Consider the following 15,000-nt stretch of genomic DNA (forward strand, 5'->3'; position numbering starts at 1 on the left):
ATACCTACACACACCATGACTAAGTACTTCAAATATCCCAATCTCACTTGTCCTTGTCTATTACTGTCACCTGTCTAATCTCTCTCTCTCTCTCTCTCTCTCTCTCTCTCTCTCTCTCTCTCTCTCTCTCTCTCTCCCTATAGATAAAAGATAGGTACCCGTCTCTCCCCCATCTCCCCCCACCCACTTACCCAGGATCCCTTGCGCCTCCTATCCCCCCAGCCCCTCAACCTCCCTCCCGTTCCTAACATACTCTCGTCATGTCCTTTGATAAGCGTGCTTCAAGGTAAACAAGTTAATTAAAAAGGTCCGCTTAAAGATTACAGGTGTGGTTGTGTAAATGCTTTAGTTCACCTGTTTTGGATTCCCACACCTGCCTGGCCACACCTGTTCAATAATTAGGGGAGGTGTAGTGTTTTGTGTTGAGTTTACCGTGTTGTTGAAGTTATGTAGAGTTTAATCCCTTCAGTACCATGCCGTCTTCTTATATCCATTCTGCTTACTATTCACTGATCTTATACAGCTTCAGAAACTTATGTGGGGATTAAAATAGTGACGATTCTGGCCATTAATCTTCTGACCTCCATAAACCCTTTCTAATGTAAGCAAAATCGTCCTATCACACACAAACTCCATAAAAATGCGTCCCAGTAATGAAAGGATTAACAAGAATATTTGTCGAATAGCAGAGCAAGAGAGACAAAGAGAGAAGTACATAGATGAAGTGAGAAGAACAATTGAAGGAAATGGATGGAAGTGAAGAAGAACAATTGAAGGAAATGGATGGAATAGGAAGAACAAATAGGAGGTGGAGGAAGACTTGCGTGTATATTGAAATGACAGGTGAAAGAAGTGATGGAGGTGAGGAAGAGCTGCTTGTATGTTGAAATGACAAGTGAAAGAGATGTAGGAAGTGAGTAAGAGCTGCGTGGTTACTGAAATGACAATTGAAGGTAGTGTGTGGTAATGAAAGACCGTTTTTTTTTTTTTTAACAGGGAAAGATTGACTCTCTCTCTCTCTCTCTCTCTCTCTCTCTCTCTCTCTCTCTCTCTCTCTCTCTCTCTCTCTCTCTCTCTCGCCATCGTCTGAAGGACCACACTACTTCGGTGAGGTGAGATATGAGAGAGATGAAAGAATTGTTAAGTAACCCAACTTGCTTTATCTAATCTAACGTTTCCTTACCTAAACAAACCTAATCTCTTCTAATCTATACCTAATCTAACGTTACCTAACCTATTGTAACCTCACGTAACCTTTCCTAACCCAACCTAATCTAACCTAAATAAACCTGATCTTATCTAATTTATACCTATCTAACTTAAGCTAACCTAATCTAACCTTACCTAACCTAACCTAACGCAACTTAAAAATACCTCATAATTCAGAGGAAGGAAAATGTAAATTCAAAAAGATAATGAAGGTGATTAAGAAAAGAAAATAGAAAAAAATCGAAATATTCAGACGAAGCTAAGAAGAATGAGAGAAAAAGGGAAACTATCAACAAATGTGACGAACTAGACAAATGTTACACAAAAAGAAACGCAATCAAAGTAATTAGTGAGCAGGAAAGACATGGAAGGGAAACACACCAAACTAAAACAACAATAATGTAAAATTAACCTAACCTAACCTAACCTAACCTAACCTAACCTAACCTTATATAACTTAACCTAACCTTACCTAACCTTACCTAACCTTACCAAACCTTACCTAACCTTATATAACTTAACCTAACCTTACTTAACCTTACCTAACCTTACCTAACCTTACCTAACCTAACCAAACCTTACCTAACCTTATATAACTTAACCTAACCTGATCAAAACAAACACTTTCTCTTCTCTTTCATCTTTCTTTCCTTTCACACCTCTTCGCCTTCTCCTCCTCCTCTTCCTCCTCCTCCTCCTCCTCTTCCCTCCTCCACCTCCTCCGCTTCCTCTTTCTCCTCCTTCTTTTACTCCAAATTTCCTGTCGGGGAAAAAAGAAGACGGGAGAGAAAAGGAGAGACGAAAAGAGAGAAGATAAGAACTTGAGGCGATAGAAAAGCAAGAGACAGACAGACAGCTGACACAGATACAGGCTGAGGAAACTTAGGAAGGAAAATTTGTAGAGCCTGATGATGATGATGGTGGTGGTGGTGGTGGTGGTGGTGGTGGTGGAAAATGTGACTAGTAAAATACATCTTGATTAGTTTATTTATTTTATTACCTGTCGATTTATTGTTTATTGTCTCTATGTCGTGAACAGACTACACGTGTGAATGGATGGCCTCTTTGTTGTTGTAGTAGTAGTGGTAGTAGTAGTAGTAGTAGTAGTAGTAGTAGTAGTAGTAGTTGTTGTTGTTGTATTTGTTGTTTTTGTTGTAGTAGTTGTTGTTGTTATAGTAGTAGTAGTAGTAGTAGTAGTAGTAGTAGTAGTAGTAGTAGTAGTAGTAGTAGTAGTAGTAGTAGCAGTAGCAGCAGCAGCAGCAGCAGCAGCAGCAGTAGCAGTAGTAGTAGTAGTAGTAGTAGTAGTAGTAGTAGTAGTAGGAGGATTAGGAGGAGAGGAGGAGGAGGAGGAGGAGGAGGAGGAGGAGGAGGAGGAGGAGGAGGAGGAGGAGGAGTGGCAGTGTTGGTGGTAGTAGTAATGGGGCTTGCACGTGTGGGTCTGTTAGCTTTCCTGCACCGCTTTACTTTCTACTCTGAAGGCTTAACCAACAGAGACAGCAATCTATAGCCCCACGTCACCATAAAGTAGTCTTTCCTCGCAGCACTTCTTTACCACAGAGAAATAAGGTCAGGATGGTATACATCTTTGCTCTCTCCTTGAAATGCTAGTTTATCGTGACAGCCTGGAGAGTCTGCCAATATTATGAGTGTTTCTGCTTCTCCTGACCTCGCCTCGCTTCGCTCTCGTCCCCCACACAACGCTAGATCAATGTGTCTCTTGTATTCAGAAACGCATTCCCCTCTCACTACAATTTTCCAAGGCCACAAGGACAACTAACCTGGTTTTAAGACAATTTCTCCTTCTAATACACTATAAATCTTGCCAATCTATCACCAGAACTGTACAAATATTCTTAAGACACGAGTATCTTTAACTGGAGTCTTTGGAAAGCAGTGATGATGAGAGAGAAAGCGTTTCAGAATACTGGGCGTGTTATATTAGAGGTGTGGTTTAGAAATATATTCCCAGTCTCAAGAAACCCCGTATTGTGAAATGAATTGCTCTCTCGCTCTTTCTCTTTTCTTTCTCTCCTTCTTTATCTCACCACTATTGCTTTCCCAAGGTCACAGAGGGGATTAGCCAGGTTGTCAAGTGTGTTTCTCCTGTAAATAATGTAGAAAGCGGAATGATCCTTCACAAATACGGTAAAAACACCCTTAAAAACCTTTGCCACTTCAACTATGACCTTTTGAAAGTAGAATAAAAGTAGATAACTGTGTTTCCAAGAGTGTTTCTCCTTATTGATGCAGAAAACTTGTTATTCTCTTACTAGAACCATAAAAACACTCTTAAAAACCCGCATCACTCTAAGACTGTTTCCAAGTGATTCTCTTTAATAATGCAGCAATCTTAGTTAAAACCGTAAAAAACACTCCTAAAAGCCTTTATCACTTCAATTAGAGCCTTTCAAAGTAAGTAGTGTTTTCAAGTGTTTGTTCTTATTAATGGAGAAATCTTGTTAATCTGTCACTAGAGCCATAAAAGCACTCTCGAAAACCATCATCACTTCAACTAGACCCTTTCAAAAATAGGTAAAGTTTTCAAGTGTTTGTCCTTAATGCAGAAATTTTGTTAATCTGTTACTAGAACCATAAAAAACATTCTTGAAAACCTTTATCACTTCAACTAGACCCTTTCAAAAGTGGATAGGTAATGGTTTCAAACGTTTTTTTTTTTTTTTCTTACTAATGCAGAAATCTTGTTAATCTGTCACTAGAAACGTCAAAGCATCCTTGAAAACCTCATCGCTTCAACTAGAGCCTTTCAAAAATTGGTAAGAAGAGTTTTCAAGTGTTTCTCTTGAAAACCTTTATCACTTCAACTAGACCCTTTTAAAGTAGATAATGTTTCTCAAGTGTTTCTCCTTACTAATGCCAAATTCTTGTTCATCTGTCACTAGAACCGTAAAACTCTTGAAAACCATCATCTCTTCAACTAGACCCTTTCAAAAGTAAATAGCCTGTCTTCAAGCTGTTTCCAAGATTATGATGTTAATTTTTCAATAATACGCTAAAAAAAAAAACACTCTTAAAAACTAGTGTCACTTCAATTAGACAGGTAATCGTGTTTCCAAGAATGCTTTTGAGTGCTTTTCTTCCTTATTGATGCAGAAATCTTGTTAATCTGTCGCCAAAACGGTAAAAACAGCCTTGATAACACGTGTGTGACATGAATTGTGTAGAGTCCTTCCTGTGGAGAGCAGTGGAGCAGTGTTGCAGAATACTGTTCATGAGATCAAAGGGATTTTTTTTCACAAATTTAGGTCAGAAAAGTAAATTCACTAACTTTGAACAAATATTAGATAGAGAGGATGGAGAAATGGTCTTTATTTTTATTCTCTCTCTCTCTCTCTCTCTCTCTCTCTCTCTCTCTCTCTCTCTCTCTCTCTCTCTCTCTCTCTCTCTCGTCCACAACTAATTATACAATGCAGAATGTTCCAAAACTTAGCATGAAGTTATAAAAGTGCAAAAGAATAATAAGAAAACATACTCTATCCTGCCTTTCCCTATTTTCATCACAGGCCTACAAGTAATCAATTAAAACAGAGTAATTAAATATATAAGAAAATAATGTGACAAAGTAGAAAGATGGCCTAAAGATATATATGAAAAAATGTTTAAGATATGTTGGCTTAAGTTGAATTAGGTTGAGTTTATTAATGTTAGTTGTATAATACTTAATAATATTGGTATAATGAAGTCTCTCCTCTATTTCTAACATAAGAGAGGTTTAACTTAGAATAACAAGTTTATATAGAAAAAACACTGTAGTAGTAGTAGTAGTAGTAGTAGTAGTAGTAGTAGTAGTAGTAGTAGTAGTAGTAGTAGTAGCAAATAATGTACCATACTATCAATTTACTCTTCTATCTTCTTCCCTCCCTTCTCTACCTACCCTTCTCCCTTTCCTGCCCTCCCACCTCTACCCTCCAACACACCACACCCTCCCCAACCCTCCCCACACACCTACACCCACACACACACCCACTCAACTGCCACCGTCACCTTCTACTCGGTCTGAACAGGGTGGAAATCAGCAAAACAAGACTGCCCCATTGAATCTGGGTTAATGATATCCAACACTGCTGATATAGTGGACACGACGCCGCCCACCACACCCACGCAGATCGTCAGAATCAGCGCTGTTCTCTCCCACAGCGGCACAAACCTGGGAGGGTGAGAGAGAGAGAGAGAGAGAGAGAGAGAGAGAGAGAGAGAGAGAGAGAGAGAGAGAGAGAGAAAATAGGTGTTAGGAAGGGAAAAAGAGGAAAAAAGGGAAAAATTTTTGGATTAGGTCCTTTCTCTCTCTCTCTCTCTCTCTCTCTCTCTCTCTCTCTGTGTGTGTGTGTGTGTGTGTGTGTGTGTGTGTGTGTGTGTGTGTGTGTGTGTGTGTGTGTGTGTGTGTGTGTGTGTGTGTGTGCGTGCTTGCGTGTGTTTTCGTCGTTTCTTTCCTCTTTGTCCTTTTCCTTCCTCATTTGTGTCTCCGTAACTCCTCACTACTCTCTCTCTCTCTCTCTCTCTCTCTCTCTCTCTCTCTCTCTCTCTACTAATGTCACACACGAAGCAGGAAAACACACAGGGAAAGCAGAGAAAACCTTCCTTCACTAACCAAATATAACCTAGATAAATAAAAACAAATAACTGAAAACAATAATAGAAACACTGAATATCATTTCCAAATATTTCTACTTCAAAAAAAATAAATAAATAAGTAAGTAAAGAAGACAAGAATTAACAACTGCATTTTTCATCCTCCTCTATCATTTTCTCCATAAATTCATAACATTAACCTCTAAAACAGTCATCTGTAGTCACTCACCTCTCTGGCCAGTCTCCCTTCTTGTCAGTCAGCCTCAGGTAACAAATCCCAGGGAGGAGGAAGGTGCAAGCAGTCACGGTCGATCCTCCTATTAGATTCAGAATCTTGTCAAACATCGGGATAGCGAGACCCAGGACTAGCTGCGCCGCCACGATGCAAGACCTCAGTGCGCAGCGACGCCACCCGAAACCTGCAGGAGAGAAGTGTTGTGTTGTTATCAAGGCTGTTTTTACCGATTGCGTTGTGTTGAGGTGCGATTAGGTGAAATATAAGGGTTTTTGTGGTGTTAAGGATGCGTGTGGTGGAAATTCGGTGCGTATTAATGCCGTGTGTTCATGTTATGGGGTTTTTGTGTTTTTGGGGGTTGTAGGAGTGAGAAATTGGTGTTAAAATGTGGGAAAGGGTTGAAATGTGTGGTGCAGAAGTGTGAAAAAGTTTAAAGAGATGAATAAAAGGTTAAAAATTTGCTGTTTCTTGGTGGTTTTTAGTTACGAAAAGGTGAGAGAGAGAGAGAGAGAGAAACAAACCCAAGCCTTCCCCAACACACACCCAACCAAAGACACACACACACACACACACACACACACACACACACACAAGCACGCACCAAACCCACACCTTACCTTTCTCAATCTTCAGCTGCTCCTCAAACACCTGGTAAACGGGATTGCAGGTAATGATGTAAGTACCAGCAAGATTCAACACCTCCATCACTATTGCCACCTTGATCACTACCTTCTTCGTCTCCACGTTAAGGAGAATGTTGTCCTTCACAGCGTCTCCCAGCACAGTGTACCCCGTGATGGCCACCGGCAGGTACATTAATAGCAGGCCTGTAAGGGAGTGTGTTGACAGAGGATTTGGGAGTGTTATAATGATTAGCTTGGATTTTAAAGAATTAGATAAGATTTTAAAGGGTTTGTTTGGATGTTAAAGGGTAATAGAGGATTAGGTTGGGTTTCAAAGGGTTAAGTCTGATTTTAGTTGGTTTTCTTAAGCGTTTGGTAGGTGTTTTAAAGGGTTATGAAAAGTTAGCTTGGGTTTTAAAATGTTAGGTTTGCTTTGGAAGTGTTGTAAAGGGTTGGGCTGGGTTTTAAAGGGTTATAAAGGGTTCAGGTGGATTTCAAAAGGTTACATTCTGCTACAAGTGAGTGGGTAAGCTTGATGAGTATTGGATTGGATTACAGGGGATTAGGTAAGGTTGGCCTGAGTTTTAAAGTGTAAGGTAGAGCAGTGGTTCTCAAACTTTTCAAACTTACAGAACCCTTTCGCACTTCCGGTATTCGGCGGAACCTCCTACAGACCTTTCACCCAATATAGGTACGTAGAACCCTCCACATGTAATTACTGGCGCTAAATTGAAGGACTTCATATAGTCACTCTCTCTCTCTCTCTCTCTCTCTCTCTCTCTCTCTCTCTCTCTCTCTCTCTCTCTCTCTCTCTCTCTCTCTCTCTGCTAAAATGCAAATGATTTCATCTCTTTCATATTTAATTTCATCCATTCCTGTTCCTATTGATAAATAAAAGTAAGGTTTTGTCAAACATATAGATTGTTGCCACGGAACCCTTGTAAGGTCTTCAAGGAACCTTGGGGTTCCGCGGAACACAATTTGAGAACTACTGAGGTGGACTAATACGGAATGGAATAGAATTATAAAAAGGATTGGATACAATTACTTTGGATTTGAAAAGGGAAGGGAAGAGTTTTAAAGGATTTCATACTATTATAAATGCTGACATGTTATTATAAAGGACTAGATATTATTAAAAAAGATTGGGTTCGGTTATAAAGGTTCAGATACTCTTGTAAGATGATTGAATACAATTATAAAGTACAAATACAACTGTACAATAGATTCCCCTATAACCACACTGCCCTTTACTAATTACTGTTGTTATTACCACCACCACCACCACCACCACCACCACCACTGACCGAAGAACGCAACGACAACGCTACGTCCGAAGAGCGCCCTGTCCGCCATGTCGTTCTGGATGGTGGGGAAGACGGAGGCGCCGCCGAAAGCAAAGAGGATGGAAGCGAAGCCCAGGGCGAAGGTGAACACGGTGGGGTTGGGGTAGTGTGGCTCAGGATAGTCCGGCGCCTCCACCAGCAGCTCCACGAAGATCACCAGGCACGCCAGCGCTGTCGACGCCGCCGCCACCACTGACGCCTGCCTGGAAGACCGGGAGTGGCAAGGAGGAGGAGGAGGAGGAGGAGGAGGAGGAGGAAGGTGTGAAGATATAGGTAGGAATGCAAAGAGCTACAAAAAAAGTACAAAGAGTAAGATAAGATTACAAAGGGTTAGACAAAAGTACAAAGGGTTTAGCAGGAGTACAAAGGCTTAAACAAGAGTGCAAAGGGTTAGACAAGATTATAGAGGGTTAGGCTTGGGAAAAAAGGGTTAGACAAGATTATAAAGGGTTAGACGAAAGTACAAAGAATTATTGAGATTCCATAAGGGTTCTGTTATTGTTTTGACTGTCGACTGCCTGCAGGAGTGGGTGAAGGAGACCATGAAGGATGCGGTGAAGGAGGCGGTGAAGGAGGAGGAAGAGGAAGGTTTGAAAGATCAGACAGGAATGCAAAATGTAATCAGAGTTTCATAAAGGTTTTTACAAAGTTTCTCTCTCTCTCTCTCTCTCTCTCTCTCTCTCTCTCTCTCTCTCTCTCTCTCTCTCTCTCTCTCTCTCTCTCTCTCTCTCTCTCTCTCTCTCTCTTTTCTAGTGACGTCTGGTTGCACGGGTGGGTGAAGGAGGCGGTGAAGATACAGAAGAATTTAAATTGTTAGAAACACTTGTGATATTTTTAAACACCACGATAATTATCACCATTACACTCACCACCAAAGACAGAATTAACCCAACCCTTCCTAACACCACAACATCACCACCACCACCACCACCAACAACAACAACAACAACAACAACAACAACAACTATTCCATCTCAGTCTCTAACCCTTCTTTCCAACCCTTCCTCACTACTACCACCACCACCACCAACATCGTCACCACCACCACAACCATCACCACCACCAACACCACCACCACTACTGACACCCCACCACTGACACCACCACCATCACACCACCACCAGCATCACCACTACCACAATCATCATCACCACCACCATCACCACCACCACCACCACCCACCAGAAGTCCTTCGGTGTGCCTAGCCAAGTGAAGGGCAGCACCACAAGGGTCACCACACACAACCACTCGCACACAGACAGCACCGGCGCCAGATTCTCAATGAAGGACGCCATAAGGATGAGGTACACTGTGCTGCTGCCGAAGAGGGTCAGAAACACACACACCAACGCGAACACCCTGGAAGAAGGAATGTGGGGTTTTATAAGTAGGATCAAAGTGTTTGGAATAGGATTGAGTTGTTTATAAGTAAGATGTGAGTGTTTGGAATAGGATTAAGGTGTTTATGTGTAGGATTGAGTGTTTAGAATAGGACTGAGTTGTTTATAAGTAGGATTGTAGTGCTTGGAATAGGATTAAGCTGTTTATGTGTAGGATTGGAGTGTTTGGAGTAGGATTAAGTTCTTTATAATTAGAATTGGAGTGTTTAGAATAGCATTACGGTGTTTATAAGTAAAAATGGAGTGTTTGAATAGGACTACGGTGTTTATAGATAGTATTGGATTATTTATAAGTGAGATTGGATTATTTACAAGTAGGATTGAAGCGTTTGGAACAGGATGTATGGTATCTAAGTAGAATTTAATTGTTTGAATTAGGATTGGGGTGTTTAAAAGTAGGATTGTATTGTGTATAATAGTACTGAAGTGTTTGGAAGAGGATTAGGGTATATATACGTAGAATTAGAGCGTTTAAAAAAGGATTGAAGTGTCTGAAATAAGATTGGAGTGTTTAAAAGTATAATCAAAGCGTTCAAAAATAAGATTAAGGTGTTAAGTAGGATCTGACTGCATATAAATAGGAATCAAGTATTTATAGGCGGCATTCAAGTGTTTACACCCTTGTAACCTACTTAGATACCCTTAAACCCTCTTAGAACCTTCTATAGACTGCCCTAATCCTCTTCATCTCTCTTATAACCGATCCGACCCTCTTTGAACCCTTTAAAACCTTTTATAAACTCCATAACCTGTCTTAATCCTTTTAATTCTCTCACAACGCACTCAAACCCCACTTAACACTCTCCAGTACGCCCCCTACACACCTGCCTGGCTTGCCCAACGCCTCTCCGGCAATATCCATGTAGGGTTGCCTTGATCCTCCAGCATATAAGGCAGGCCAGCGCTCCTCTAGGATCACCCAAGACTTCCCGAGCCTTGTGCCTGCGAACCCGACGCCCACACAGAACACCAGCATCATCACCACCCCCAGCCAGCCTGTACAGGGGATTGGAGAGGGTTTCAGTGGGCTCTAAGAAGATCAAAGGGTGTTAGATTAGGATATTAAGGACTGAAGAGGGTTTGAGTGTGTTCTAAGAGGATGAAAGGATGTTGGAGTAGGTTGTTAAGGATTGGAGATGGTTTGAATGGGTTCTATGAGGATGAAAGGGTGTTGGACTAGGTTAATGAGGATTGGAGATAGTTTGAGTGGGTTCTAAGAGGATTAAAGGGTGTTGGAGTAGGTTATTAGGGACTGGAGATGGTTTGAGTGGATTCTATGAGGATTAAAGGGTGTTGGAGAAGGCTATGAGGGATTGAAGAGGGTTTGAGTGGCTTCTAAGAAGATTAAAGGGTATTGGAGTAGGTTATTAGGTACTAGAGATGGTTTGAGTGAATTCTAAGAGGATTAAAGGGTGTTGGATTAGGTTATAAGGGATTGGAGATGGTTTGAGAGGGTTCTAGGATGATCAAAGGGTGTTGGAGTAAGTTGTGAGGGATTGGAGAGGGTTTAATATGTTTATAGGCGTTTGACTGCATTGTGAAAGGAATTAAGAGGATAAAGACAAGATATAAGTGTTTAGAGAGAGTTTAAGTGAGTTCCAAGAGGGTTAAAGAGTGTTCGGATCGGTTATAAGAGGGTAAAGAGGATTGGGGCAGGCTATGAAAGGTTATAGGGGGTTGGAGTGGGCTCTATGTGGGATTAAGGGTATCTAAGTAGATTATAAGAAGGAATAAGAAGACTGGGTCAGGTTATAAAGGGTTAGTGAGGGTTTGAGTGGATTCTGAAAGTGTTTGAGGGTGTTTGAGTGAGTTAAAAGAGGAATTAAAAAACTGAGACAGGTTATGGTGGTGTAAGAGCGTGTAAGTAGGTTATAAATGGATTTCAGGTGTTTGAGTGAGTCATATGAGGACTTAATAGGATCTGGACTAGTTTTAAGAGGATACAGTGCGTTACAATAAGATCTGAGAAGATTGTTTAGGAATCTAAGTGTTTTTAGGGTGTTAAGAGGTTTAGGAACTGGGTATGAAAGAATTGGTAAAGATGAAGCGCATTACAATAGGATTTAACCCCTTCAGTACCATGACGCATTTTCTTATTTATTCTGCTTACTATTTGGCGATTTTATACAGCTTCAGGAAGTTATGACGGATAAGGATAGTAACCCTGGCCATTAATCTTACGACCGCCATTAACCTTTCCTAACGTCAATAAAATGGTCTAATCACGTAAACAAAAATCATGATAAAAAATGCATTCCAATACTGAAGGTGTTAAAAAGGTGTGCAGTGTTCTCCAACAAGGTATGCAAGGACTTGAATGGTTCACAGTTGGTTTCGGAAAGATTACAATAGGATCTAATACTGTTTTAAGGGATTTAATAAGATTACATGCGATTTCTTAAAGGATTACACATGCTACTCATAAATACGCCATACACACACACACACACACACACACACACACACACACACACACACACACACACACACACACACACACACACACCTGCACCAACGCTACACACCTACCACAGCAAAAAGTGAAAAATTTACCTTATTATCATAATTTTTCAATTCATAACACATATACAACTTCACTAACTACAGACATACACACTCACACACATTACAAACCTACACATACCTACACAAACCTACACTACACACCTACTCACACCCAAAGTAAATAATTACCTCATTCTTATAATTTTTCAACGCATAACACACATACAACTACACTAAATGCAAACATACATCCTCACACACACTACAAACCTACACACACCTACACACACATTCACACACTTACAGTACACACATAACCGCAACCATAAGTGAAAAATTACCCCATTATCATCACTATTCAATTCATAATGATATATAACCAAACATAACTCCTTCAGTACTAGGACGCATTTTTATCGTGAGTTTGGGTACGATTAGACAGTTTCATTTACATTAGGAAGGGTCTATGGCGGTCAGAAGATTAATGGCCACAGTCTTTGCTATTCTAATCCCCCACATGTTTCTGATGCTGTGTAGAATTACCATATAGTCACCTGAATGAATATGGAAATGCGTCATGGTACTGAAGGGGTTAATGAAACATACACACTTTATTTTTTGTCAAGAGGGAAACAGCGAAAGATTAAAAAAAAAAAAAAAAAGGCCCACTTGATTGCCAGTTCCTTTAAAGATCAATATAAAATTAGCAAAGACTGGAACAAATGTCTTGAAATACACACTCTACAAACCTACGCAACGTTACACACACCTGCACACACTTATACATACCCACTTGTATAAAATCACCAAATAGTCACCAGAATGAATATGAAAACGTGTCATGGTACTGGAGAGTATATACAAAGAGGTTAATACAAACATACACACTTACACTACACACCTACACACACCTACACACACCTACACACACCTCCACACACCTACACATACTTACCCACACCTACACACACCTACACACACCTACACACACCTACATATACCTGAACATACCTACACACACCTACACACACCTACACACCTACACACACCTACCACACCTATCCACACCTACACACACCTGCACACACCTACACACACCTACCACACCTATCCACACCTCCACACATCTATCCACACCTGCACACACCTATCCACACACACACACCTACCCGTGTTAGCTGTAGCCTTAGGGAGCGACAGGAAGCCAGCGCCAGCCATCTGCGTGATAAGGAACAAGGCCGTGGTGGCGTACCCTAGGCCGCTCCTGGATCCACCTCCCTTCATGTCTGCAGGGGTGTCTGTCATGTCCGCTTGCCTGTTGGGTTAGGTTAGGTTAGGTTGGGTTGGGTTGGGTTGGGTTGGTTGGGTTGGGTTGGGTTGGGTTGGGTTAACATGTGTACGCATTTATAATCCTTTAAAATACCCAAAACAATATTCCTAATTCTTTTAAAACACTATTAGATCATTTTGTAATTTTCCAAATCCAACTGACAAACATCCGAATCCTTAGTTTGGTTTGATTTTATTTGGTTGGTTTGATTTTATTTCGTTTTCGTTTATTGTTTATCTTCTTCTTCTTCTTCTTCTTCTTCTTCTTCTTCTTTTCTTATAGGAGGAAAACAGGAAAGAGCAACAAACAATGCGATTAGAGTAAAAGGTTCTTTGGTTAGGTAGAGAAATTAAAGGTACGGCTAACAGTCAGAGAGAGAGAGAGAGAGAGAGAGAGAGATTAGATTTCTGGAGTAAAGATTGTCAAAGATGTGAACCTTACCCTCCCCTCTCTCTCTCTCTCTCCCTTAATCTCCCTCTCCTCCTTCCCTCTCCCTCTCCCTTCCCTCTCCTCTCCCTTCCCTCTTCTTCTCCCTCTCTTCTCCCTCCCCATAAGGTTTCATATAACAACGCTGTCTCTTTCGCTCCATAGCGCCCCGTACGAGTACATAGGTCAAGAGCTATACGGGGGAGAGGGAGAGAGAGAGAGAGAGAGAGAGAGAGAGAGAGAGAGAGAGAGAGAGAGAGAGAGAGAGAGAGAGAGAGAGAGAGAGAATGTCTACTACTACTACTACTACTACTACTACTACTACTACTACTACTACTACTACTACTACTACTACTACTACTACTACTACTACTACTACTACTACTACTGCTACCACTACTCACTACTACCACTACTACTACCACTACCACCACTACCACTACCACCACCACCACCACCACCACCACCACCACTACCACCACCACTCACCACCACCACTACCACCACTACCACTGCTACTTTGCAAACCAACCACCACACCACACCAACATTTCACCATTCTACCACCACCACCACCACTGCTTTACCACCACCACCACCACCACCACCACCACCACCACCACCACCACACCACCACCTGCTGCTGCTGCTGCTGCTGCTGCTGCTGCTGCTGCTGCCACTGCTGCCACCACTGCCACCACCACCATGCCACCACCACCACCACCACTGCTAACAACACTAACACCACTGCCACCACCACTGCTGCTGCACTGCCACTTACCACCAATACCATAATAATAATAATAATAATAATAATAATAATAATAATAATAATAATGATACCACTACTGTCACTATTACTACTACTACTACTACTACTACTACTACTACTACTACTACTACTACTACTACTACTACTACTACGAGGAAGAAAAAGACAAAAAGAACAACAATAAGAAGTTCACTAATACCACCACTACCACCACCATCACCACCATCACCACCACCACCATCACCACCACCACCATCACCACCACCACCACCACCACCACCATCCATCACCATCCATCACCACCACCACCACCACCACCACCATCACCACCACCACCACCACCACCACCACCCATCACAATTCATCACCACTATCACCACACCTGGGCTAATCTCTCACCACCACCATCACCACCACAATAAACATCTTGAAGGCGCAGGTGAGTCATAGATAAGTGAGAACTCTTATCAGGAACACAACAACAACAACACTGATAGAGAAATTTGTTCATTAAGTCCTTTTAATTCAAACGTCAGAGCCATTCTGTCCACCTCCCTAATGCAAGAG

General features: G+C 41.4%; 1 protein-coding gene across 1 annotated transcript in view; it reads right to left on the reverse strand.

Moving 5' to 3' along the window:
* Positions 1 to 4,545: 4,545 nt before the first annotated feature.
* LOC123512674 (amino acid transporter AVT1B-like) overlaps positions 4,546 to 15,000 on the reverse strand; it is a 12,158-nt gene continuing 1,703 nt past the window's right edge. The window contains exons 2-8 of the mRNA XM_045269168.1: positions 13,075 to 13,220; positions 10,225 to 10,396; positions 9,183 to 9,359; positions 7,962 to 8,203; positions 6,649 to 6,858; positions 6,026 to 6,215; positions 4,546 to 5,374 (exon numbers count right to left, since the gene is read on the reverse strand). Coding sequence (XP_045125103.1) covers positions 5,215 to 5,374; positions 6,026 to 6,215; positions 6,649 to 6,858; positions 7,962 to 8,203; positions 9,183 to 9,359; positions 10,225 to 10,396; positions 13,075 to 13,220 — 1,297 coding nt within the window. The 3' untranslated portion in view covers positions 4,546 to 5,214. The remainder of the gene's footprint in view (positions 5,375 to 6,025; positions 6,216 to 6,648; positions 6,859 to 7,961; positions 8,204 to 9,182; positions 9,360 to 10,224; positions 10,397 to 13,074; positions 13,221 to 15,000) is intronic.

The sequence above is a fragment of the Portunus trituberculatus genome, chromosome 4 (assembly GCF_017591435.1).
Source record: "Portunus trituberculatus isolate SZX2019 chromosome 4, ASM1759143v1, whole genome shotgun sequence".
In the NCBI taxonomy this organism is placed as follows: Eukaryota; Metazoa; Arthropoda; class Malacostraca; order Decapoda; family Portunidae; genus Portunus; species Portunus trituberculatus.